This window comes from Sceloporus occidentalis, unplaced genomic scaffold (genome assembly GCF_023333645.1).
Source record: "Sceloporus occidentalis isolate IW3139 unplaced genomic scaffold, rSceOcc1.0.p SCAF_209, whole genome shotgun sequence".
Taxonomy (NCBI): Eukaryota; Metazoa; Chordata; class Lepidosauria; order Squamata; family Phrynosomatidae; genus Sceloporus; species Sceloporus occidentalis.
This window is the reverse complement of record NW_028317189.1, coordinates 992706-1018600: the sequence shown is the minus strand read 5'-3', so window position 1 is coordinate 1018600 and position 25895 is coordinate 992706. Positions and strand designations below refer to the sequence as shown.

The following is a 25895-nucleotide window of genomic DNA, read 5'->3' as shown; positions in this document are numbered from 1 at the left end:
TGTTATCTTGAGTCTGATCGATAAAGGTTTTTTCCCCCCCGGAATCTATAAGGCATTAAAGGTTCTGCAGAAGATAAATGGCAGGCACTAAGGATTGCCTGCCAGCAAGAGATCTGTCACACACCACTCTTATCTTCGCAATAAGCAGACACAGATGGAAAGACGCTAAGGGCATTCGCCCTTCCACCGCCACAGTTACAGATGGATCCAATCAGTCTGATAGAAAACGGAGCCTAGCTTGCAGAGAATAGTCAGCTGCAGCAGGACAGCCATTTCTCCACTCAAAGGGATTTGTTCGTTAAAGAGAGAGTTGACTGAGTTTGCAAGAGAGTTGTGTTTCAGCTCATTGACTTAACTATTCATTGTGAACTACAGTGAGCAGCTTTGGCCCTCCTAAACAAATAGTGAATTACAACTCTCCTACAACCTCTCATGATAACTCCTCATTTAGTGAATAAACACCATGAGTTTCCCCTTGTTAACCCAGAGAAAGCAGCCCTTCGCCTGGAGAGTGTATATGGCACAATGTTACTCACTGTTAATAATAGGTTTACATTTTAGAAAACAAACATTTTAGAAAACAATATTGAACTCAAAGTTGGACATCCCTGGATCCCATGACATACAGTAACCGATTCCATTGTCTACTCAATTCCTGATTTCTCTTCACCTGTGGATGTTAATCAAGCTTTAGCTTTCACTTGTAAAATGGACACCAACTGCGCCATGTGTTCTGATATGTCTACTTCTCATTCTATAACATGGTACCCATTATTTTCTTAGGCACTTAGGAGCTCTGAATCTTTTTAGGTGTCCTTGGTACAGGACTTGTTTCAGTTCAACCTTACAGGATCTTGGTACTTAGCAGCAATGGAAGGCAGTAGTGTAACACAATAACAATTCACCCACCACCAGAGAGTAAGCTTTCCATGCTTGTGTCTTATTTGTTGGGTTCCAATAAACAAACTTTAAGAATGTCCTCCAAAGCTGAAAAGTCCTCATAATGCTCAGTGTATTTCATGCTATATAGAAGAGGTCAATTAGATTTTGATAGCCAACGTTTTTCAAAGACTATTATGATGTACTGGTGGACAGTAAAATTGAAGTCTAATATGAGATACCAACAGATAAATTTAAATATATAGTAACCTTTTCTAGGTACACATAGTGTGTACTAAAATATAATTGTAACCAGTTAACATGAAGCCCCAGACAACATCTAGGAATGACATAATGGTGGTTAAATGGTGGTTGTTTGAGATCTCTGCTGTATGTGTCTCTGCAGATAGGGATACTGTGAGAAATCCGGCCATTGTGACGTTCAAGTAGTGATTGCCTCCGATACGTTTTGATTAAATCCCCATGATGTTCAGAGAGCTGACCAAAGAGTTCTACCGTAGGTCGGACTGTTCATGTTATCAGTGGGGGATCCCCTTTGCCTTAGTGTTGACTCCAGTAAGGTTTCCATAACCATGATCGGTCTGAACCGAGTCAGGAGAAGTTTTCTGAACCATGTAAAGTTTAGTTTCTGGTGATAATTCATGGTTTAGAATTGCCTGGAATAAACAACAGCATTTAGATTACCAAAGGGATTCAGAACTGGTTACTCTGGACCAATGACATCTTATGAGAGTGTTATGTTTAATGAGTTAAATGTTGAGGAGCACATGATGATAGAACCTTCTTTAAGATATTAAAAGGTCCATTGTGTATGCCTAAGTTAAGTTATCAATATGCCCTTCTGTCACTTCATTGCCAAGTCTAGATATTAATAAAATTTATATATTTGATACTTGGAGACACCCCAGGCACCTCCATGCATTATAAAACATGGTAAGAATTGTTAGGGTCACTCACCAGTTTCTCTTCCTTTGCAGGTGGGCTACGCAGAAAGATGCAGAGCGGACAGTAGACAATGTTGAGCACTCCGATGATCACCATTAACCAGGGAAACCCCATGACCTTTGCAATAGCACCAGCGGTGGAAGGACCTGGTGGGTAAAAGGATGAGATTTAAAGGTTGAAATAATATGCCCTGTCCTGAGATCCTTTACTAGGTTGAGGGGTAGTTCCACAGCATGTAGTAAACGCTCAAAAAAGCAAAAAGTCACCTTTTGGTGACGTTCCAAACTAGTAAATTTAGTACACACGCATCTGCACAATATATGAGCAAATCTGTGCTTCATGCAGTTTGTTTTGCTCTTTTCTTACACTTTCTTACAAGTTTCAACTTCTATACATTATATTTTGCAACAATAGCTTATTGGCCCTTTAAAATGCATTATTAAATCAGAGAGAGTTTTTTTTTTAACTCCTTATTGCTCCTATGGACGTCATATTACGGACAAAGAAATGTTTTAAGAGGACCCATAGCACTAATAACTATTGTGTTTTTCTATGGTTTCAAAAGAAGGTCCTACCTGCCCGGGCTAAAAGAACATAATAATTCGAGTGGCTGCAGCAAACATGGAAAGAGGCAATCATGGTTCAACAAACAAATAGTAACAATGGTATAAAAAAAAGCTCCGGACATAGGGTGGGAAAAGCCCTCAGTCATAAAGGGGTTCTAGTCATCTGAGCAAATAAAATATGCATTATGCAGGGTCAGCTCACCCACTATAGTGTAAGCAACAGTATGGTCTTTTAATACAAATAATGGGTAATTTCAAAGGGCCAGAAGAACACTTTTTGTTTTAGAGGGTGCAGTGAGATGTGTGGCTTGGGGAGGGCTTCACTTTGTGAGCTATTGACAGAACGGAATACTTGTTTACCGCCACATTGAATGGTGACAGCATCAAAGTACTGTCTTTACTTTTAGTAAATAGAAATGATTGTGAATTATACGACATGGGTAACACTAAATGTCTGCATGCAGGAATTCTGAATTTATACAAAAAAGAAAATGCCTCCCCCCCCCCCCAGCATGGCTCAAATGCAGATAAAACATTTCACCAGACGATACCTGGAAACCTCCTTACCCAATGCAAACCCGAAGCAGAGAGCCATGTCAGAAATGGCATAGATCCCTCCATACACAGAATTGTGACGCAAATCTACCAAATGCCCCATGATGGGTATTATGGAGGAGTCTACCATTCCCAGAGCAATGCCTATTCCAGCAGTGGGTCCAATGAGCCAGTACATATTGACCGCTAAAGGAACCTGAGGCAAAGGAACAAAGAGAATGGGCTTAAAGGGGCAGTAGGTTAGAGTGAGTTGGTGGCACTGAGTGTGATGTTAGAAGGTGTACAATGTCTACAATGTGTGTAATTGTTTTCAAGAGTGAACGCTAAACAAGGTTACCATATTGTTATTTTAAAGGAACAGTCATGTGAAGAGAAAACTGACTAAAATCCATCAGTATCAGAAATGGACTTGGGACAAAAATCGGCCCTGGCACTTTAGGCCGGCTGGATACACATGGCTGGATACACATGGCCACGCTCTACTCTACTATCTTATATCACCTTCCTAGACCTTTGCATCTTGTGGTCTCATATGTCTAGCAGGCCACCACACACTAAAGTACTCCACGGGTGGAAATACAGGTAATTGGGAGGTACAAACCAGTACGCTAGCCCACCAGGCATTTGTCTGATGTGTCCAATAAATAGACAGGAGAAGAAACCACTCACCACTAAGAAGACTGTGCCTGGCCAGGCTAAGCGCCAAAACAAACAGGACGCGTTTCCCCAAAAAACTTCTTCAGCTATGGAAGAAGTCCTGTTTGTTTTGGCGCTTAGCCTGGCCAGGCACAGTCTTCTTAGTGGTGAGTGGTTTCTTCTCCTGTCTATTTATTTAACCCTTGGTGGGGCAGGTAGATTATTTAACTGCTTTTGAGATTGACTATTTATTTATGTATTTATATTTGTATTTATTTGGTATATTATTTGTAATTAATACATATATATATTACCGTATATTGTATACCACTTGTGTTTTTATTATATCAATTTGCTTGTGCATTTGTCTTTGTCTGTATTTTGTAAAATTATTTTATATTTATTTAAGTGCTGTCTTTTTGAGTCTTTTTTTGTCTTTATAGGTTTTCTCTACCCTTTGGAGAACCTGTATTTATCAAGACTAGCTGCTTTGTCTCTTATTGGTTACTATTTTCTTTATATTAGCCCTTATTTGCCTTTCTATATATGACTGGTAAATATAATTGATATAATTTAACTTTATACCACTTATCTATTGTGAGGCTATTATACAATACTCTTTTTTTCTGGTCACATTTGAGCACTGTATTCTTTTGCTTTTTCTCTGCAGATAATGGTAGGTATACACTGTAATAGTATATACTGTAATAAGGAATATGTCACTGTATTAGACAGTATTAGTATGATATGATACATGCTCTTTGTGACCATGAATGTGTCGAGTACCCATTATATGCATGCCTGGACTGGTCATCTGGCACACCGGGCAACTGTCTGGTGGACCATAGGCCTTTGGCAACCCTTACCCCGGCTGGATATGTCAACAGCTGGTTGCTGGACTTAAAATGCCAGGGCCGTCATGACTATACGTATGTTATATGTTAAAACATGAGCTTTCAGCAACATGCAGTATTATCACTCACACAGAGAAGACTGATTCCCACCAGGATCATTCCAAGCAGACAGCAGAGCCACCTGCAACAGGTAAAGCAGAATGGGGTCACCTCCACCGATCCTATAGAACAAGATCCTTCCTGGGGCTGGCTGAAGGAGTAGGGGGCAATTGCCCCTGAGGCAGCTCCAAATTGTATGTGTGTGTTATCATGTGTGTAAATATGTGTGCCACTGTGTATGTTAGTTACTACGGGAGGGCAAAAGGCTGATGGGGCCCCTTGGCTCTACATGCCCCTGGGCCAGAAGGTGCCGGCCCTCCACTGATCCTCCTCACCTCCACTGATGAGTAGTGAGCTGCCAGAAACTCACCTCCCCATCTTGTGTGCCAAGGTCCCAAAAAGATTAGTGCATAAAAGATATGAGATACTGGCCGGTAAAAAGGCTAGACCTGAGGGAAAAAAGACGTATACCATCATAATACTATAAGCGGAAAGTGGGCATCAACATAATGCAGGTTTAATGGGTCAAGAATGAGACATCATAAATAACAGGTCAACTTAAAGCTCCTAATCATAAATCATGGCTTCTACGTTCACCTTAGGTTTTAAGTTTGTTAGATGGAGGCCACTAAGGAACATACCAAGTTGCCATTTTGAAGAACACATGGTTTCCATCATCCAGATAGGCAGGGTGGGTTCCAACATGCTAACCGCCATATTAGCAATGAAGAGAGATCCTAAGTGAGGAAAAAAGCTGCATATTTATTTACTATGACACGTCTACAGAGATGCTTCAATACACAATAACAACGGGACAAACTGGAGACAATCAACATTTTGCATGAAATGGTAAAAATCAGCTTAGGTGTTGGACATTTTTGAATTTTTGATGCCCAGTAGAAGTGGCAACTATAATCATGAGATTGCATAATAGAGCAGGGCTGCACGACTCCAATCCATGTGGGCCACAAACAGATCACAAACTCTGGATTTCTTGGGCACAGGTATCTCAATTAAAAATGTATTAGACTAAATGCTTTCAGGCAAGGATACACAGACTTACTGGGCCTGTTTTGCAGCCCTCTAGGACACAAAATTTGACACAAACTTGAGCTTTAATATGTTGGCAATGTTATCTTTATACACTGGTTTTTTTTGTTGATTTACTTATTTATCTCTGATCTTATTTCAACCTTTCTATGCTTTGTTTATCACATCCATTTATTTACACATTTCCACTGAGCTATAGTCTATTGTCTTTCCTAATACATCTTTGGATGCAATCTGTGTCATTAGCCTAGTCACACTTTCTATGATTCTTCACTTCCTACGAAAAGGTCAACACTCCTAGAAATTACAACTATTATTAAGGGATACTGAATTCCTGTCCCTGATTTTCTGACGGAAGGAAATCTCTGGCACTGTAGCTTCTACTAAAGGTATTTTATTTTTTTATTACAGGTATATCATGCATATAAAGCACAATTAGATACTTAATTGTACCATTGGTTGAAGAATGCATGAACAAAGTCTTACCAGCAGCCACCAGAATGTAAGGGTCCTTCAGCAGTGTCAAGTATGGTGTTGGAGCAGTGCTCTAAATACAAGAATACAGCCTATAAACAACGTTAAAAAATATAAACATTTCTTTAAATTGTATTTTTAATTGTCCTGCCTTGTTTTGGAGATCCTAGGATCGATACTTACGTCTGGAGAAATTTTTGAAGGTCTAAGAATAAACAGCTGAAGAGCTGAGTAGAATAAAAAAAAGAAGTAGACAATGACAATATGATATGTACTACACCTGTGTGTGTGTGTATGTGTGTGACAAACATCTGTCTTATCATTTACTACTAATGGCATTATATGTGTTCACTATGAAGGTGAAATCAGCACTTTCTACAGTCAAAAGGTGTTTTACTACCGACCTGAAACGCAGATTTGCAGGCTGTGAAATTTTAATGTTAAAAGAGAAGTGCTCTTCTAAAAACAACTTAATGCACCTATTGTGTATATTATATGACTTAAAGCAGACTTCTTACCTCCATCCAGCAGAGCAAGGAATGCCAGGACCAGGAACGGAGAGGACTTTCCAACAAAATCATACATAACTGCACCAAAGGGAGGACCCACTGCAGGGAAAAGAGAGAGAGAGAGAAGAAATGGAACACACAAACTGGAGAAGACACCATCATTTATCATTTCCACTGTACTTACCTAGGACCCCTAAGGCCAACCCCCCCAGTGCTATTCCCATAGCTTGGCCTCTTTCATAGTCATCAGTATATACATTTGCCAGCATCCCCAGACCTGAAACAAAGTATAACAAAATTAAATACTTAGTGCACATTATATGCCACTGCGAAAGGTTCAAACATGGTTTTGTTCTATGGTCTTAGCAAAGTTCTGTAAAGGAACTGCAAGGTTGATCCAATGAATTATTCCCAATAAACTGCGACTCATTGCTTAGAAAGCCCCAGAGTGCTCCTACATGTATTCATTGATAAAGGAGGTAAATGTATCCTACCTGCAACAGTAGAGAAGGATGATCCTATTCCTTGTATCGCTCTGGCCACAAAAAGCAACGTGTAGCTCTCGGAGAAAGCAAACACTGAAATATAGACAGGCAACCCACTTCTAAAGCGTGTAGATAATTGTAAAGTGTGGTAGGACATGAACAAGAACCACTCATGATTAATCATAAAATAAAATACATTTGCTATTGCCATGCTCTTTATGACTAGGAATATGACAGACATCGCTATAGGTTTTAGGGAAAACCTCTCCAAAAGAGGTAGTAGGTGACACCTCCAAGGCCAAGGTCAACCTTGATAAGGTCTTTCTCCTCATTCTGGTGAGAAGATTCACACTGCTATTTGAGTGACAGCATAATATTAATCCTCAAAAATCTGTCCATCCACGTGACAGATTGATACTTTATTCCTCATGAGGTAGGTAAATGAGGTCCGTCTATCTCAAATATCGGTCAGTTAGCGCATGTCATTTGTAGTAACCAAATCTAAAATCTACTCACTGATAGTCGATAGAAAAGTGACAATAAATCCACATATCATTGGAATGGCGTAGCCAAGCCTGAGGAAAGAAGATACATTTTATACAAAGTACTTTGGAATGAACACGTCCACCCACACATTTAAATTGATGATGTTTGCCCCAACCATGGATATACCTATTGGTTATCAGCCCAACTATGGGATTAACCAAGAGCTGGACGATGCCTTTGGAAGCGAAGAGTAGACCCACTTGGACATTCTCTTCCCGTAAGAAATGTGACCTGTTAATGCATGTCACATCTGAAGGGAGACTTGGGGATTTATTCACGTTTCCTCTGCGGTCTGGACCATCCCAGGAGATGGTGGAGGTGACCAACAGGTTCGGAGCAGGGGAGGATGGGGTAGACAGGTTTTCATTCTTTAATTCCACATCATAAAGGAAACTTGGAATAATTGGAACTAAGAAAGAGATAAGTCAGTTAAAGGTGGACATTCACACTATACATTATTATTTTACTATATGTATTCTTTATTCTAATGCAGGATTACCTATCATACCTGTCATATTATGCCCCAAAGATCCATCACCCCATGCCAATTGACAAATAGTATACATTTTATGTCAACGCTAGATATTTTTTTGGTAGAGATGATTGGATAACTGAGGTATAATGGAATGCAAGCTTTTAAGACTATCTAGGTCGCTTCCATATATACTCCAACGTGGCCATCTCACAATGCCCTTCAGCTCTGCACCACAAGGTGGCTTTTTGGGTAAGGCAGGCAGGCAAATAGATGAATAAATCAATTTATCTATAAGGTTTCAGCAAGTTCTGTAGCACTTTTTACAATTGGGGGGGCTATAAAATTGACAATTTGACAATAAGATTACGTTTAAGTCATAGTGTTACAGAAGGAGATACCATACTTTCTCGTGTGGATAGTCTTAAAGTAAGAAAAAAGAATACAAATAGAAGATGGATGTGGAGGAATTGTCTACATATTGATGTCAAATAAGGTTCCAAACGATCTTTCCACAACCTGTTGGCCATTCAAGTTGGCTGTTCTTCTCTTTGTGTATTCTGAAGCCCCCGGTGTACCTATAGTGCTCTCCAGGTTTTGTAGACTAGAATACACTCCTAGTAGGTGCCACCTGGGGGTTACTACTGCCTCAAATTCAAAGCAATTGTTCAAAATATATTATCTATCAGTAAAAATATGCAAATTTCCCCATATGCAAAAGACCCAGAAAACATACCGACAACTGTGAAAAGCATGTTATCCAGCAGCAGAGCCACGAAAACCACCACCAGGACCAGCCTTCTGGATTTCCGCTTCTCATTCAGCCATTTGAACCACTCCAACATGGTGCTGGCGGGCGGCGTACCTAGAACAGTATAAGAAGACAAAAAGGGTGCAAAGAACGAATCATAGCCCAAGTCTATTGCTTATTTGGGCTGCTTCTTGAAGACCCTGAATAAGCCAAAATCCTATGGAGTGGGGGAAAGAGACTCTCAAGAAGCAATGGAGTGGGGCAAAGAGACCCTCAAGAAGCTACGGGGTGGGTGAAGAGACCAACGAAAGGGGAAGATTCTGCAAAATTCCTCCATAATGTAAAGAGGGCACAGCTATCTCTTTTTTATTAAAACGCATCTGATAGCTGGAGTGTCCCTTGAAGTCTAAAGGTTCCGAGCTGCCAATCAAATTCCATTTGCCAAGTCCTAGGAGATTTGCCGTTTAGTAGATATTGGATGGATTTTTTATGAGCTACGAGATGACGCAAGAGGTGTCTCCGGTCCTCTTTGCTCACATCCTCGCCCCCCAGTATACGAAGGGTGTGTTTAATGATAAGTCTGTTACAATAAATAATTCTTAATAGATAATCATTATACGTTCGTATAATACTTGACAAACGCATAATGCATGACTAGGTTTAAAACTCCATAGACCGGTTAATATAATCTATGAAACTTAAAATGTGGCGAATAAGTGGAACAGCCTTCCAGCAAAAGTGGTAGGAAGTTGATACAGTGCAGAATAGGATAGGCATAAAATTATCCTGAATATAAGGCGTAAGACAAGACTAGAAACAGGTCAAGTTTGAGGTTTTACTAGAGGTAGAAAAAAAAAACATCCAACTAGATGGACCAAATCACCTTTAATTTGCTATCAAGGTCTTTATTTCTACAATAGATCATAGATCTGAAATGGGGGGGATCATAAACCATCGCCTCTTTGCGATCCGATACGATTTAAATGTATTTTAAACATTGCTTAATAGTTAAATGAGAACATACTAGGAGTTGCACTGATTTAAAAAAAAACCTTTATCGTATAGTAAAATATGAAAACCTTAATTAATGGCAAACCTATTTTATTTTACTTGTATCACCCTGACAAATGTAACTGTACCTTACGACATAAGGAATCTTTAATAAACTATCCCCAGGCTAACATCCCCGAATAAAGGATAAAGTATAAACAAATATCATCATTATATGATGATAATACTGTTTTTATGCGGGATACAAAGTAACTGAGGAGCTGACGCTAGCGAGATTACCATCCATAGATGTGTGTTGGACTTCCAACATCACAATCCCCAGATTACAATTCCCATCACTCACAGTCCACTGGGCTATTTATATTACCATTTCACAGGAGTTACGGTGAGGAGAGGGGAGGAATATCAGTCCCAGTAATATAGCAGATAAAAAAAAAACCAAGTGCTCTTCGGACTTATAGAAATTTGTCAGCATTGTCTTTCCCCGATGTAAAGATTCAGATCTTAATCAGTCCTTGGTCTTGTTTAAGATTCAGGATAGTCATCTGTCTGTACCATGGATGTTTAAATTCCCTCATTGTAGCAGCCTCTATCTCTTCTGCTGGGAAGCTGTTCCACTTATCGACCACCCTCTCAATAAAGTAAACCTTTTTTACGCTCCATCCATTAATGCCTAATTCATTTTCATCAATAACGACTGCTGTGTAAACCCATAGAAGGAGCACAGAATGGACCCAGTAAAGGTGTACTTCAATCTAAAGTCTTTCATAGATAGCTGTTTGTGGTATTATATGCAAAACACGGACAGGAAAAAAAGTTTTCTTTTAGCTCTCCCCCCCCCCCCCAAACAAAATCTTTAAATTAGGGCAGCTGAAGGGACAGTTACCCTCTTATGCCAGGGTGGCTGCATCTGATCGTCCAACCAAAACTCTTAAAAAAGTAAACAAACTTTTTTTAAACAGAAACATAAAATAAATAATTCTAAAAATTCAAAAAAAAAATGATTAGTCTAGCATCTAATCATTCATATAATGATGTAACAGAATAAGGTTCCCTCATGATGTCATTATATTTCATGCATTTTCTGGAAGCAAGATATGTATATTTGAAAGCCACAAAACCAAATATATAGATTCTTACCAAAATTATATAAATTATTGTTATTATTTATTTTTTTTTACAAATGTTTCGTTCCTAAACCAGATTCCAATGAATATTGGAGTCAGGAAAACACCTAGGATAGTTTGTCTTTGTTTCATCATTTTAAATCATTCATTTTCATTAAAAAATGAAACAGATTATTGTTTAACTTGTTGGCTAACAGAAATACTCCTAGCATCGAGTGTTTAAATAAAACAAATTTATCTTTTCTGAAGATGCCTACTTAATGTGAACTCTTAGCCTGAAGAAGGACTTTTTTCTATGTATATATATAGCCTGGTCCTATATTCTTTTCTCGATGATGTAAAGAAGAACAAAAGTGTGACTTACCTGTTCAACCAGTGACAGAGAAGTCCTGTTTCAGAATCACATAGAGGAGGAAAGGCTGGACCACTGGCCATTTAATTGCAACTCTCTGCAGTCTTACCCTGCGATGCATTCTCTGCGTCACAAAACCAGTGAGTTGGTCAGATGCAGTCCAACCTGTTCTTCATTATCCTTCATCTCATTCATCGAATCAACACTCAAAAAAGGAAAGATGCCCCAGAGAGCGTTGTCATGGGACAAACCGTCTGCTTTTCCTCCTAGTTGCCTGGGGCACTTTATTATGCATATAGTTTTATTGTTTGTTTTATTATTGTGGTTTTCTTTAATATGGGTAGAACACATAAGCTTAAATGTATGAATTTGATCCTGTATAAATAAGACTAGAGAAGTATTGTATCTAATCAAATCATCATCTAATAAAAATATTTCGGGGGTTCCATGATACAACCTATGGATTCAGTGTTACATAAACCAAAAGCAACATAAACTGAAGGTACAGCATGGTGATGATACGCTGAGTTCCGCTTCTTCGGGTCCCATCGTTCCATCCAACATTTATCTTTAGATCCCCCAAGATAAATGGGGCCCTAAACAACAGCCTAATTTAATATTATACTATAAATGTTATGCATAATGTGTGGTGAGCCTTGACTTGGGTCATTAGCCATGAGTCTAGGCTCTGTTGGCACATTTCCCAACATGGCACATTGCCGGCTACGCGGTGGCCTGTTCTGGACCTTTTGGGTCCTAATTGCTTTTAATGACCCAGGCTGCTACCAGCGCGATCAAGAAACCGCACAAGATGTAAAGGAAAAAATGACCCCTCGTCTATGTCTAGGAGACTGATAATCCTCACTCATTCTCCGCTCTAGACCCTGCAACCTAACCCCCTGCCCATGTCAACCAGTCAGTGCAGTTAATGAAGTGACGCAAGATGTGTCAAATTAATGAATCGATTAGTGCCTGCGTTTCGACCAACAGGTTTCTTCTGGATATCAGGGGGAGGACCGTATTGCATTTATCATCTCATTTGCTCCACATAATATGAACAGGCAGCAGGTACAGATGATACGCCTTCCAACCATCATAACAGAATGACTTAAGATGAGGCCTAAACATCCTGGAGCTCAGTATGATAGCTCGATAATAATGTCCCTTCTAATTTTTAGTAGCTGGTGAGCTCTGAAATCTTAAGTTGTGCAAATTTCTACCCTGTTACAAAAGTACATGCGCACCGAATGGTTGTGCAAATGTAAACCTTAAAATCGATTTAAGATAATTTTGGCACAGCCTCTCCCTCATGGCTAATAAAACTGTATTTCCATGTTTTAATATAATACAAACATACATATTAAGTTGCGTATTTAGTTAAGATTTTATTGTATACTTTTGACATTTTAACTACTTTGTTCAGTATGTTGTTTCATTAAATAAAACATCAAAGAAAAGTCGCATATCTGTATGTCAGTATGCATGTGTAGAGCTGCCCCTGACCATCATGCCCTCGACAGCCCCACCACAATCATTATCCCCCACCAAATATTCCATCCCCCTCCATCTTCATGCCCTCTAACATAACTTCTCATCATCTTCATACCCACCCCAGCATTGTTTCCCCATCATTTTTATAACCTTCTCTTAGGAGACCCCATATTCATACAAACATATTTCTTCAGTCGCCTCCCCGCACTTGGCCTCTGAGTCCATTTGATGTGATATCTGGAGCGGCACCGACCAGCATGCTCCCAGTGAGAGGAGATCTCTGCTTCACTGGCCTCCATGGCCACATTTATATTTGGATGGCCGGCCTCAAGACCAACCCCAGCGGAGGTGGCCTACTGGGAAATTTCCTGGTATCCTAATAGGTCGGTCCGGCTCAGTTGTACTGTGGCTCCCTTGTGGCTGTTCCTGCTTCTGAGCAGCATCTCTTTTATTGCGTGTATTCCTGACCTTGGCTGTCCATGGCCTATCTTGCCAAGACTATCCAGTTTCCGCAGTCCTTCTTTGGTGCGGGACGTTTCATTGCTTGGTCCTCTCTGGGCTAACCTGTCCTGTTTGCACTTATCAGTCCAGCCTGTACTATCCTATCTGTACCTTCCAGTACTTAATCATGCTCCTTGGGGTACAGGCATAGTCCTTCATATCCCCTGCAACAAAGCTTCTCCCTGACTTCCTTAGCTAGGTTGCGACACCACAAGAGCTCCCTGTTATGATTTCAGGTCTCTTACAGTGTGTTCCGTGTCAGCAAAAGTGTTAATTCCTGCATTGGGGTTCCTCATCGTGAAAAGTGAGCAGACTTTGTGCGCTGGTTGAAAAACATGTGTGTGCGCGCGGATGTGTACAGCTTAGAGGGAACATTGATCACAACTCCAGGATGCCCTGAACATGAATTGGGGACAGTAATCAGTTTCAGATCCTAGCATTAGATAAGAGGAGCATTTGGAGCGATTTGGGACGTGCCAAGTGCCAGTGGCCTGAGCCCGCTGGATCCTCTGTAACACGTGTTATAGTAATGGAGCAAGAACTTCTTTCCTCTCCTAATCCCCCTCTGATCCATTAATTAGCAAACACTTGGGTGCAGGGTCTTCCATCTAAAACCTGGTGCCCTCATTCTCTAGAAGAACATAAATCTTGGTTTGTGCAGCTAGAGACATAGATTTCTGTGATTTCCACCAGACCACCGGAAATAATTTGACGCATGGCTATCATACCCAGGCCCTAACAATATTTGGGCACTAACATGGGAATTATTTGAGCTTCAGATTGATGGACATCTTGCAGGTCAACAGTCTTTAACAACACAAACCCACAAGAGAACTATCTACACATACTACAAATGCTACTTTCACTGCAAGAACAAAAATGGCAAAATGGTGCTAAATAAATGACGACTGTACAAGACTGATCTAATTACGAGCAGAAGACAAGACGCAAAGGAATAAATATCAATTAGCCAAGTGTCCTTACTGGGCAAGAGAGCCCCGGGGTATATGTGTCAGTGACAGATGGCACGCTTATCGGGCTGGAATAAGCATCACTGTTTAATGTCATCCTGGTTGTACCGAGCAAAGATTTTTAGCTGCACGTCCATACAAATTACAACAGGAGAGGAAATTACATTTAAAGCCTTTGAGTAAGGGCTGGGCAATGCTTAGCTGCGGACTCAAGTGATTCAAGGAACAGCCACATATTTTCCTTAGATTCCAAAATTTTGAATGTAGTAGAAGCATTATTAAACACTCATCTACAGACACCAGACGAGCCAGAAGGCTAATTTTTCCCTCAGAAATCTCATGGTGCTGCCACAACCACAAGGGATTCTGGGTAGGCGCATGCAAATAAGGTCAACAATCATCACCTTTTGCCTCTATATCCACTTTATACATGGATCCCTTGGAAGTAATTGCCCGCTGTACAAAGACAGCCTTTAGAAAAAACTTGGGTAAGAGGTGCAGTAGCCAGATCACCACTCATGCAGGGCCGGCCCTACAATGGAGCCGACTGGGGCAATTGCCCCAGGCGGCACTTCAGAAGGGGCGGCACTTTGCCGCCCCAAGCGGTTTTTTTTGAAGCGGAGGAGAGAGAGAGAGGGGCACCCTGCGGCGAGTTTCCCTGTTCGGTCTTTGTGCCGGCTTGTAATGCAGAGCGCCGGAAGTGACGTGAATTTCCGGCGCTCAGCATTACAAGCCGGCACCGTGGCAGCACAGGGAGACTCGCCGCAGGACTGTTTAAGGGTAAGTACCGGGGGGGGGGTTGATAATGCCGCCCCCCCCCGGCGTCGGCGGGGGGCGGCATTTTAAACTTCGCCCCAGGCGGCGTTAAGTCTTCGGCCGGCCCTGCACTCATGGACAGCTGTTTCATCCTTAATGGGACTCGTCTGCATGAGGTTGTCATACCGGCTTAATACTTGAGGATTGGGGAAGCACGAGAAATACCAATCACAAAAGTTATGGTGGGTACAGGTGATGGAAAACCCTTCCACTAAATTTTGAATCTCTCAGACCCCTCACTCTCAACCTGTCCTTTCAATAAGAAGAAAAAAAGGCTATTACTTCCCTCTTAAGGGAGACAATACCAAAAAAATACCAAAACCAAAAAATACCATCATTATAGCACAAAGTATTGATTAGTGCACCGTTGACTCACCCCCCCCCCCCCCAGGGAGGCCAAAGTGGCTCACAAGGAGGGACTGTCCCTCTTACATAGGGACTCTTAGAAGGAATGGCTTAGCAACAGATCCAGACTGGCTGACAATGCCACACACTCACTTGATCTGCTGCTCCACTGGCTGGATATGCCTAGCTGGATGGTATGTGGGCATAAAAACATAGCATGCGTCCACACATATACAGCCCTGAGCCGCAGTGAGGTCATCAGGCGGTCCCTGGCTTTAAAGAGCAAGGGCTACCCCGTCATCACCAATCCGGCCCTGCTTGGCAATACCTGGAATATAACTCTTATTAACCATGAACAAATACTCATACCGCCAACATTTCAAATAAGCAAAGATAGACACTTTTGTTTTTATTGTAGTTGTTGTTAGAGGTGATGGCTTTACCAAAACTTATGAAAAACTTCAGAAAAGCATGTATAGAATTTACCAAGTGTAATTTGAAAACACACTCATTTTTTTACCTAATAGAGAATGGAGAAGTGTGCCATCTAGTGGCAGAATCAGAGAATGAACTTAAAATGAAAATGGCTAGCTCTGTTCATGAGTGTCCCTGTTCATTGAGTTGAGTAGTGTGTTTTGATAATGATTTATATAACACAAAAAGAAAAATGTAAACATGCATGGGATAGGCATAAGGCTCCTGAAGCTAAGATGAGACTAAGGACTGATTAAGGTCAGAGACTTCAGAGCATAAAAAATGGGCAGACTAGATTGACCAAATGAGTAATTTTTGCCGTCAAATTCTAAGTCTATGGAGTTTTCCTCCTGGAGCTTTTTATTCGGGGGTGGGGTGTATTTTTTTAATTTTTCAGTGGATTTAACTACATACGTATATACATATATCACATATACCTTGTAATTCTTTTTCTCCAGAGAAGGTGTAATTCTTTTGTAACTCATAAAAGGAAAAATCAACAGAAGTTTAAATATCAAATAGAATGTATGAACCTTTCCTATGTTCATTTTAATTGCACCAACATGTTTTCAGTTCAGAGAGAATCTGCACAGATTTCAGCATAACTGGACTCATTTTTAAAAAAACAAAAACAAATGCATTTTATTTATTTATTTATTTATTTTCTTTAAAGGAAGCTAAGATCTTGGGTAGCCATACTAACATTTTACATAAGTATAATGTTCTGTGTTTTAGGCAGGTGTACAAATGTTTTAGGCAGGTGTGAAAAAGATGATGTAAGAATGCTTTAAAAAATTGACGTTAATAGTTTATTTAGGCACCTCGGTTGCTTCTCTCTCTTCATGTAATCTCAGTGTGACGGTTCGGTAGGTAGGACCCCCTTGAGCAGGATAGGGGAAGAAGAAGCTGAAGTAAGATGGAAAATCAGAGCAGAATCCTTGGAGAGAAGGTGAAATCAGAAGGTAGCCGGGTCAGAACCAAAATATCTCTTTCAGTAAACTGAAAGTCCTGAGTTAATATAGGCCGCCAGGGTCAAAAATGAGGCATCTCTGGGTCACATGGGGTCAGCCAGGTCAATGAAGCTGTACGTGCTCGTCATTCAAGTACATGAGCAGAGACACACTTACGTGATCACGCACTGCCACGAGAGTAGGCGAGTGGCTTACCAAGTGAAGTTGGCACAGGCTGTTTCATGGGTAGAGTTGGCACAGGCAGGCTGTTTCAGGGGCAGAGGTGGCACAGGCCGACTGCTATAGGGACAGAGTTAGCACAGGTATGCTGTTTCAGGGGCAGAGTTGGCACATGCAGGCTGTTTTGGGGGCAGAGTTGGCACATCCAGGCTGTTTTGGGGGCAGAGGTGGCACATGCAGGCTGTTTTGGGGGCAGAGGTGGCACATGCAGGCTGCTACAGAGGCAAAGGTGGAACAGGCAGACTGTTTCAGGGGCAGAGTTGGCACAGGCAGGCTGTTTCAGGGGCAGAGTTGGCACAGGCAGGCTGTTTCAGGGGCAGAGGTGGCACAGGCAGTGATGGTAGTTATCTTTATACCACCATCAATGTCTGGCTCAGTATACAGTGATAGGAGTTATGCTGTACCATATATGTTCATTAAATGTTATTTATTTAAACTTTATTTATAAGTTCATAATTTATTTTTTCAAATTTTCCAGTTGACATACAGTTTACAAATTTGTACAAAATTGGCAACAATTTTTTTTTGTGTGTGGGGTGCCACCTACAGGATCCGCCCCGGGTGCCAAATACTCTAGGTATGCCCCTGAGATGGAGATGGACCCTGAAATTATACATCAACATAGCCTTTCACTGTTTTGGTCACATTTTCTGGTTTGGAGTACATACATCCAGAGCATGCCGTAACTCCATCTATATTTCTCGCTAAAGGTCATGAAGATACCTGACACTTCTACGTGAGACCTGTTTATGAGTAAATAAATTCCTCTTTATGTTTGCCTAAAACTGTACTGCCAAAGCCTCTTTTATTTACTGAAAAACACATATGCTAGACTATGTATATCTGAGATAAGCGTGTTTGTAGAGGAATGCAGAAAGACTCTGAAGCAATCAGCAGTCCCTGGGTGTACAGAGAATATTACAGCATTAACAAACACTGCCCAGTTACACTCGGTGCCCAGTAGTTACTTTTTACCAGCATGGCTGCCAGTGCCATGACCCTATTGACTGGTACATTTTATTCATACCTGGGAACTCTCAGGGTTTGAGCCAGAGTCTCAGAGTTTTTGTCCCAATCTCAGGGTGAAAGGGCTAATTCTCAGGGTCACACAGTCTTAAAGGGTTAATATTTCACAAGTCTCAGGGTCAGCTCATTTAGAAAGTTCCCAGACATGATTACGTTGGTTTCTATCAAATGAAACGGCTTTTCAAGCAATGCACTAGAATTCAGTTTTAGATATAATCCGCATAAAAGAGCTCATAATTAACCGTGTCTTTATGGACCTTTCTTTGTGCGCTGGGGGGCACAGTCATGCTGGAATAAAAAAGTTTTTTTCCCAAACTGTTCCCACAAAGTTGGAAGGATAGCATTGTCCAAAATGTCTTGGTATTCTGAAGCATGGAGATTTTCCTTCGCTGGAAGTAAGGAGCCCAAACCCTGATTTCAATAATTAAGAGCTGTGTCCCAATTCTTTTGTCCATATAGTGGTACACAAAGCAAGCTCCATAAAGACATGGTTGGATGAGCTTGGTGTGGAAGAACCTGACCGGCCGCACAGAGCCCTGACCTCAACCCCATCCAACACCTTTGGGATGAACTGGAGCCGGGCCTTCTCATCCAACATCAGTGCCTGACCTGACAAATGCTCTACTGGATGAATGGGCAAAAATTCCCACAAAAACTCTCCAAAATCTCGTGGAAAGCCTTCCTAGAAGAGTGGAAGCCGTTATAACTGCAAATGGGGACCAACTACATATTAATGTCTATGTGTTTAGAATGTGATGTCATCAAAGTCCCTGTTGGTATAATGGTCAGGTGTCCCAATACGTTTGTCCATATAGTGTGTACGTTTATATATATGTTCTTGATGTGTGGATGGTCCTTTCTTTCTTTGCACTGACTATACTTTTCTGATATACGGTATATCTTTTGAATGCGCACCCTGTTATTCATCTTGTAACCACCCAAATCTACCCTGGGGTTTCTTGGTATCACAGTTCCTTACCTGCCACCCTCCAGGGTAGTCATTTGGTGGGGGGCTGGGTGTTGTGTAGCTCGATATGCCTAGACTGGAAATACACTGAAGAACTCTGATATGGAACACTATATTATCATTTAACATGGCAAGCCGTTACCTAATTTCATTAAGAAGTAGAATTCTATAGATGTTAGAAATAGACTGTAATAACGCTTGGGACTACAGGCCTGAAGGGTTATTTATATATTTGGCTTTTCAAGTACAGAGAGCTTCCAGCAGTGCATGTCCCAACTGATAAAGCCACACTACGGGAAAGCAAATAATTAACGGTAAACATAAAGACAAAAGGGAAATCCAAAATTAGAATTAATCCTGGAAATGTAATTGTCACTAACAATTCCAAATATTTAGGTCATTATGTTAAGGAAAATAAAAAGGTCATGGAACATTTGAAATATAACGTATATAATATATAAAGTAAGGAAACTTTAAGTTTAAGTACTAGATGTGGATAATAAAGAAAGATCAGAAATTCTTTCAAGTTTTCTTTTTTTTTTTTTTAATATGTGCTACAGGGCTTGTACTCAACAGCTGATGAAATCTACATTTGGGAATTTATAACTTGTGACACTTTGTGAATACTTAACAATTAAATAATTACACAATAGCTGGAATGATACTGTCTTGATTTATTCTTTCTCACCCCTGGATTGTCCTTTCCAGGCAGTGGCGGAACTACCGGGGTCGTGACTGCGACCGGGCCCCGGCGGCAGCGGGGCCCAAGCCAAGGGGCCGCCCGAAATCTTTTTTCCGTTTTTTTTTTTTTTTAATAAGGCAGGGGCGTCCAACATGCGGCCCGCGGGCCAAATGCGGCCCACAAGACCTTGAGGTGCGGCCCGCGTCAGATCGGCAGCCAGGGCAACAGATCTTACGCGAGCCGCACCTCAAGCCCTGCTACTTACTTGTGGGAGGGTCTTCTGGACTGCACAGAGGAAGCGGAGTTCACGTGACATCCTACTTCCTCTGTGCTTTAGCAGAGAAGGCAGAGGGAGGCCGCGTCCCCTGCTGAAGTCTGTGAGCGGCATCGAGGAGCTGCAGTGCAGGTAAGGGGGTGGGGAGGGTGTTTGAATGAGTGTGTGTGATTAAGGGAATGAATCTGAATGAATGATTATATGAATAAATGAGTGTGTGTGTGTGTGTGTGTGTGTGATAGCATGGATGTGTAAGTGCTGGAACCTAGGCATGATGGGACTGTGATTGCTGTTAACAATCACACTCCTATCATGCCAAGTCAGCCAGTACATGCTGAAACCTGGCCAGCTGCCCCCCTTGTGTAGTGAGGCTGCCAGCAGTATGGGGTCTGCACTTACAGCCACCCTGTACCAGCATGTACTGGCTGACTTGGCATGATAGGCGTGTGATTGCTAACAGCAATCACAGTCCCATAATGCCTAGGTTCCAGCATTTACTGGATGGATGTGTAAGTGCTGGAACCTAGGCATGATGGGACTGTGACTACTGTTAGCAATCACACTCCTATCATGCCAAGTCAGCCAGTACATGCTGAAACCTAGCTAGCTGCCCCCCTTGTGTAGTGATGCTGCCAGCAGTATGGGGTCTGCACATCACTTACAGCCACCCTGTACCAGCATGTACTGGCTGACTTGGCATGATAGGAGTGTGATTGCTAACAGCAATCACAGCGAGCACAGTCCCATCATGCCTAGGTACCAGCATTTACTGGTTGCCTGGGTATGATAGGAGTGTGATTGCTGTTAGCAATCACACTCCTATCATGCCAAGTCATATTGCTAATTTTGTCCAATTGTGTGTTACCTACTTTTATTAAACATGTGAGTTTTTATTATTATTTTTAAAGGTGGGGGTCATTTTCGGTTTTGGCTAAGTGAACCCTGAATGTTTTGGTCCAGAATTTTCATTTTAGTTCATCCCTAGAATAAATCTAGGGAATCCTGAATTTGTAGTCGCAAAACTTTCAATGCCCAGAAATCAGTGAGAGGAAGAGTAAAGGTTTTGTGTCATTTTACTTTATTTTAATCTGCATATTTTATTAAAGGCCATATTTTTTGTCACAGTGAAAAATGAATGCGGCCCGCGCACGTATACAATTCTGATGAAGTGGCCCACTGCAGAAAAAACTTGGACATCCCTGGATTATGCCCTTTGTACATGCACCCCTTTTTCTTTGATTTTTTTACAGATATGATTCAATATGTAAATTGAATTTGTTGAAAAAAAATTGTTGGGTAAAAATGTTGGGGGGGGTGAGGGGGGGCCCTTAACAGATTCTCGCACCCGGGCCCTGAGGCGTCTAGTTATGCCCCTGTTTCCAGGACAAGCAGTCCCTGTTGGTGACTGTGGGCTACCACTCCATGGTAAATTATAAAGCATATCTGTGATACCGAAAAACAATGTTTCCATCAGAAGATGCCACACTGGCATTTTAGTTGTCCAGATTAAGGTCATCCCTTGCTCTAGCTGAGAACCTGAGTTGCTTGGTGGAGCAATGCGAAACTTCAGCATTTGCATGGAACAGTATGGGAGAACTCGGAGTCCTTTAGATGGAAGCTTGTTGAGAAGATTGTGTGCCACTTGGTGCCATTTCCAGAGACCTCCATCAGGTGAAGAAGTCCTCAATTTATTATTTTTCTGCCATTTATGTGTTTTACTCTGGGTATTCTAAACGGTGACAAATCCCCTTTAATAAAAAGCAATATTCTACATAGGCGAATAAGGCATTTGTTAGTCTGACATTTGTGACCTGTACTGGTGTACCTAAATGCCTTCCTTTTTGTATTATTATGCATATATTCTGCCAAATTTCTATATTATACAACCGTCTTCAATCATACCACATCCATTTTATGTTTATGTTCCATCAACAAAACTTTAAATGTTTTCCATCGTAGACAAAAGACTTGACAGCAGTGCACAGTGCCAGTCAGCAGCTGCAAAAGCCAATAAGATATTGGGATGTATAAAACAGGTTATTGATTCATGAGAGAAGAAAATAATCTTGCTTCTTTAGAAGTCAAGGGTTAGATCTAACCTGGAATATGTGGTGCAATTCTGGGCACCGTTTCTTAAAAAGAACACAATGTAAGAAAAGGTTCAAAGGTGGGCTACACAATTAATCAGGGGATTGGAAGATATTATTTATGAAGAGAGACTAATAATGTTGCATCTATATACACTAGAAAAACGGCGTCATGGAGGGAATTTTATACCATTGTATAAATATGTACAGGGCCGATATAAAGAGCTCTCCAGTGACATGTTTATTAACAGACATGTACAAAGAACAAGAGGCCACCCTCTGAGACTGGAAGAGCGAAGATTTCATACACAACCAAGATAGGCATTTTGCCTTCTTTTGGATCAAAGGCAGGAAGGATGGGTAGAAGGGTTGAACTTGATGGACTTTTATTGGAGCTTTATAAACAGAGAAACATATACCCGATACTAGTTACATATTGTAAGCAGATATAATGTCCTCTTGCGGAAAATGTCATGAGTCCATGTCATATGGTTTTGGTTATATGGATGGTCGCTGGCCAAGAAATAGCTTCCTTAACTAATCTACATCAGTTTTGAAGAACAAATCAATCATGAAAAGTTGAGAGGTCATGTATTTTCAGAACCAAAATAAAATGAGGGGTGCTGTTTAGCTATGGGCATGGGCTTTACCAAGGCTTTTCATCTGACTTTGTGACCTATTGATAACTATTTTTGTTATTGAAGCCTGAGGTGCAGAGCTCCATTGTCATAATAAAAAAAGGACGTGATGATCAACAGCAAACCGAGTCCCTCTCTTCTTCCCTGCCTAACTCCGGCTCGAAGTCCTAGACGAAGGTTGGGTTTTTCATCTCACCTCGCAAGTGGTGCTGGAAGAGCGCAAAACATGTCAGTCCCTCCCTACCCAGAAGTGGGAGGCCTGGTTCTTCCCTCATGGAAGCCCGGGGGTTTGTTGGCATTCTTCTGGGAGGGACATTCCCAGAACCAAAGGGTCCAAACACATCAACCCCCCCCCCCCCAAAAAAAAGCCCTCCTCTACGAGAAATTAGCCCTGGTACTTTTTCAGTGTCAAAAAGGTTACTTTTTTTATTAGTGATGACTAATTAGTGATTAGTGATGACTAATTAAGGACATAACATGTTGTGATCAACACAGACACCCTTAGGTATGGCAACAAAATAAATACTGCCGAAGGAAATTCACCATTGTTTTGTTAATTTTGTAAATAATTAGCCATTTTTCTATTGAATATCTGAAGATATAATCTCTTGAATATTCGACTACTGAAATAGTAATAATAACTCACAGCACTTGTTTGATATACTGCAATCACACTTTACTTTGTAGAATACACAACGACCATCAAATAAGTCACTTTCCAGCCATGAGATATCAAAGCCCCTTAAACACAGAAACATACCTAAAAGAAACATTGTTAATTGTAGAACCATCGCGTTAGGTTTTCTTATTTATCATTTACACTACGCTTTGTTTACAGTAAGCAACACACAGTGACCCCATCTGTCTCATAGGGTGTTACCTCTTCCGTTGGGTTGCCGGCAGGGACGCCGAGACGCAGCCCGCGCGGACGGCTCCTTGCTCGCGCCGTTGCGGTGAGCTGCCGCCGGGTCCGTCCTCCTTCGAGGCGCGCGTCCCCGGCGAGTTCGGGTGATCGTGACGGGGCGCGTGCCTCTGCTTCGTGTGAGCATGCGCGAACGGCTTAATTCATGAATATTCATGTCACTCTTAAAGTGACAGATATAACTTTTCCTCCTCCCCCTAATTAGGAGGGTAGGAGAATCTGCATTGTTGGAGGGATATTTAAACCCTCATTTGGCACTACAACCTTGCCTGTGTTAGTGCCTTTTTGCTTACACTAGCGTTCTGAATCCTGTATTGTCTCTCTGGTATTGACTCCTGCTTGAACCTGACCTCCGTTGTTTTGCTGCCTGCCCTGAACTTTGCGTGTGACCCCGACTACTCTTTTGCCTGACCCTTTGGATACCATTATTTTTTATTTTCTGTTCCTGTGTTTCAGCTACTCTATACTCTCGGTGGTGAACGGCTAGTATCTCCTGTGCCCTGGTGGCAGTGCGTCCTCTCTCCACCAGGAGGCGCCGATTCTGCAGCGCGGTTCCAGAACCCGTACCTCGGTCGTGACATAGGGTTAAAAATGTCACAAACGCAACTTGTTGTGTGAACAAAAATGTTGATGGAAAAATGTAACCATTGCTCGTGATGAGTGTTAAGGGTATGGGCTATTGTTTATACATTAAAGAAAAGTTTGAATTACTGAGTGCTTGGTAACCTGACCTCATGGCTGGATACGAAGGTTGAAAAAAGAGATATAGTCCAGTTCAGCCTTGGCAATTTAGATGGTGGTCTACAAGCTTGGAACGATAGGGGTCTCTACCCATAGGTGGCAGGATATCTACATGGTGGTCTACAAGCTTGGAACGATAGGGGTGTCTACTGATAGGTAGCAGAAGATCTACATGGTGGTCTGCAAGCTTGGGACGATAGGGGTGTTTACTCACAGGTAGCAGAAGATCTATATGGTGGTCTGCCAGCCTGGGACGATAGGGGTGTCTACTCATAGGTAGCAGAAGATCTACATGGTGGTCTGCAAGCTTGGAACGATAGGGGTGTCTATGCATAGGTAGCAGGAGATCTACATGGTGGTCTACAAGCTTGGAACAATAGGGGTGTCTACTCATAGGTTAGCTGTGTGAGCGAAATTGAATTAATTTATTAAGGGCTTTAACTTGTGTGTTTTTTTTGCTTTTTAATCAGTGTAATTTAATCTGGAGATAATTTGGTTTAATGGACTATGTATTCTGAGGGAGGATATAGTATGTGGCATATGGGGGCAATAATAGATTTCCTATCCTGACATTAACTCCCTTCTACGCATCCACAGTCCTTACAAAGTCTGCTTGAACCAATCAACAACAATCAGAAATAGAACTACCGTAATTAGGGAAAATGTTAAATCCTCTTTAACCCCTTTGTTATTTATGCATATTATAAAGGCCTATAGAAATTAAGACAATAAGGCCGTATAATACGTTCTATGTTTTTTTGCGAAGGAAGCGTTTCTTTCTCTTCAAAAAAAAAAGAGTAGATGTCACCATGAGTGGAACCCATGTTTGTGGTCCAAAGCAGTGCTTTTTTGTAATGTAATATACAGGTGTATGTAATGATAACAAAAATATATATTTTTTATTAGAATTTCAAGAATGGCTACTCAATGGACCGATATGCACCATATTAGTAGCGTATTTAACTCTAGCACTGTCCCCGAGCTGATTATTGTAACCTTTCCAGGATTTACTGTGTTTGGTTTATGCTACAACTTGATCTAGATCTTAAACCAGTTTTACTGCATTTCTCTCCCCCCGTTAGTTAGTGTAACTCTTATGGTTATATCTGGTTCTATCCCAGCTTGTGCTCTACTGTTCTTGCAGTAATTGTTATGCCTTGTATTGACCAGTCCTCAATCTGACTTCTGCTTTGTTCTCTTCTTGCTGTGATGTCCATTACCTTTAACATTATATGGGGTGTGACATAATCTGTCAGTGGGGAATATTTCCCCCAGCAACCTCCACTATCCTATTCTTACACTAACTTGCTTTGTAGGCGTCTTTGTGGGCCAATATGGTTGCCTATAATCCAGTGGACCATCGCTGATAACACCTTCAGATGATTCACTATGTTTTTGCTCAGCATAACAAGAACACTGGCTCAAGGTTCTACACTTT

The 25895-nt window shown here is 41.3% G+C and overlaps 1 protein-coding gene across 1 annotated transcript; it reads right to left on the bottom strand.

The window, feature by feature from the left end:
- Positions 1-1418: 1418 nt before the first annotated feature.
- Positions 1419-13122, bottom strand: LOC149277600 (chromaffin granule amine transporter-like). Its single transcript, XM_089502729.1, has 15 exons — positions 13002-13122; positions 8828-8956; positions 7746-8028; positions 7590-7648; positions 7083-7166; positions 6773-6865; positions 6598-6687; positions 6263-6306; positions 6092-6152; positions 5197-5292; positions 4926-5004; positions 4586-4637; positions 2979-3162; positions 1858-1991; positions 1419-1556 (listed from the first exon to the last, which is right to left on the bottom strand). Exons 1-15 carry the CDS (start codon positions 13120-13122, stop codon positions 1419-1421), a joined length of 1647 nt encoding a protein of 548 aa, XP_089358855.1.
- Between the last annotated feature and the right edge of the window lie 12773 nt (positions 13123-25895).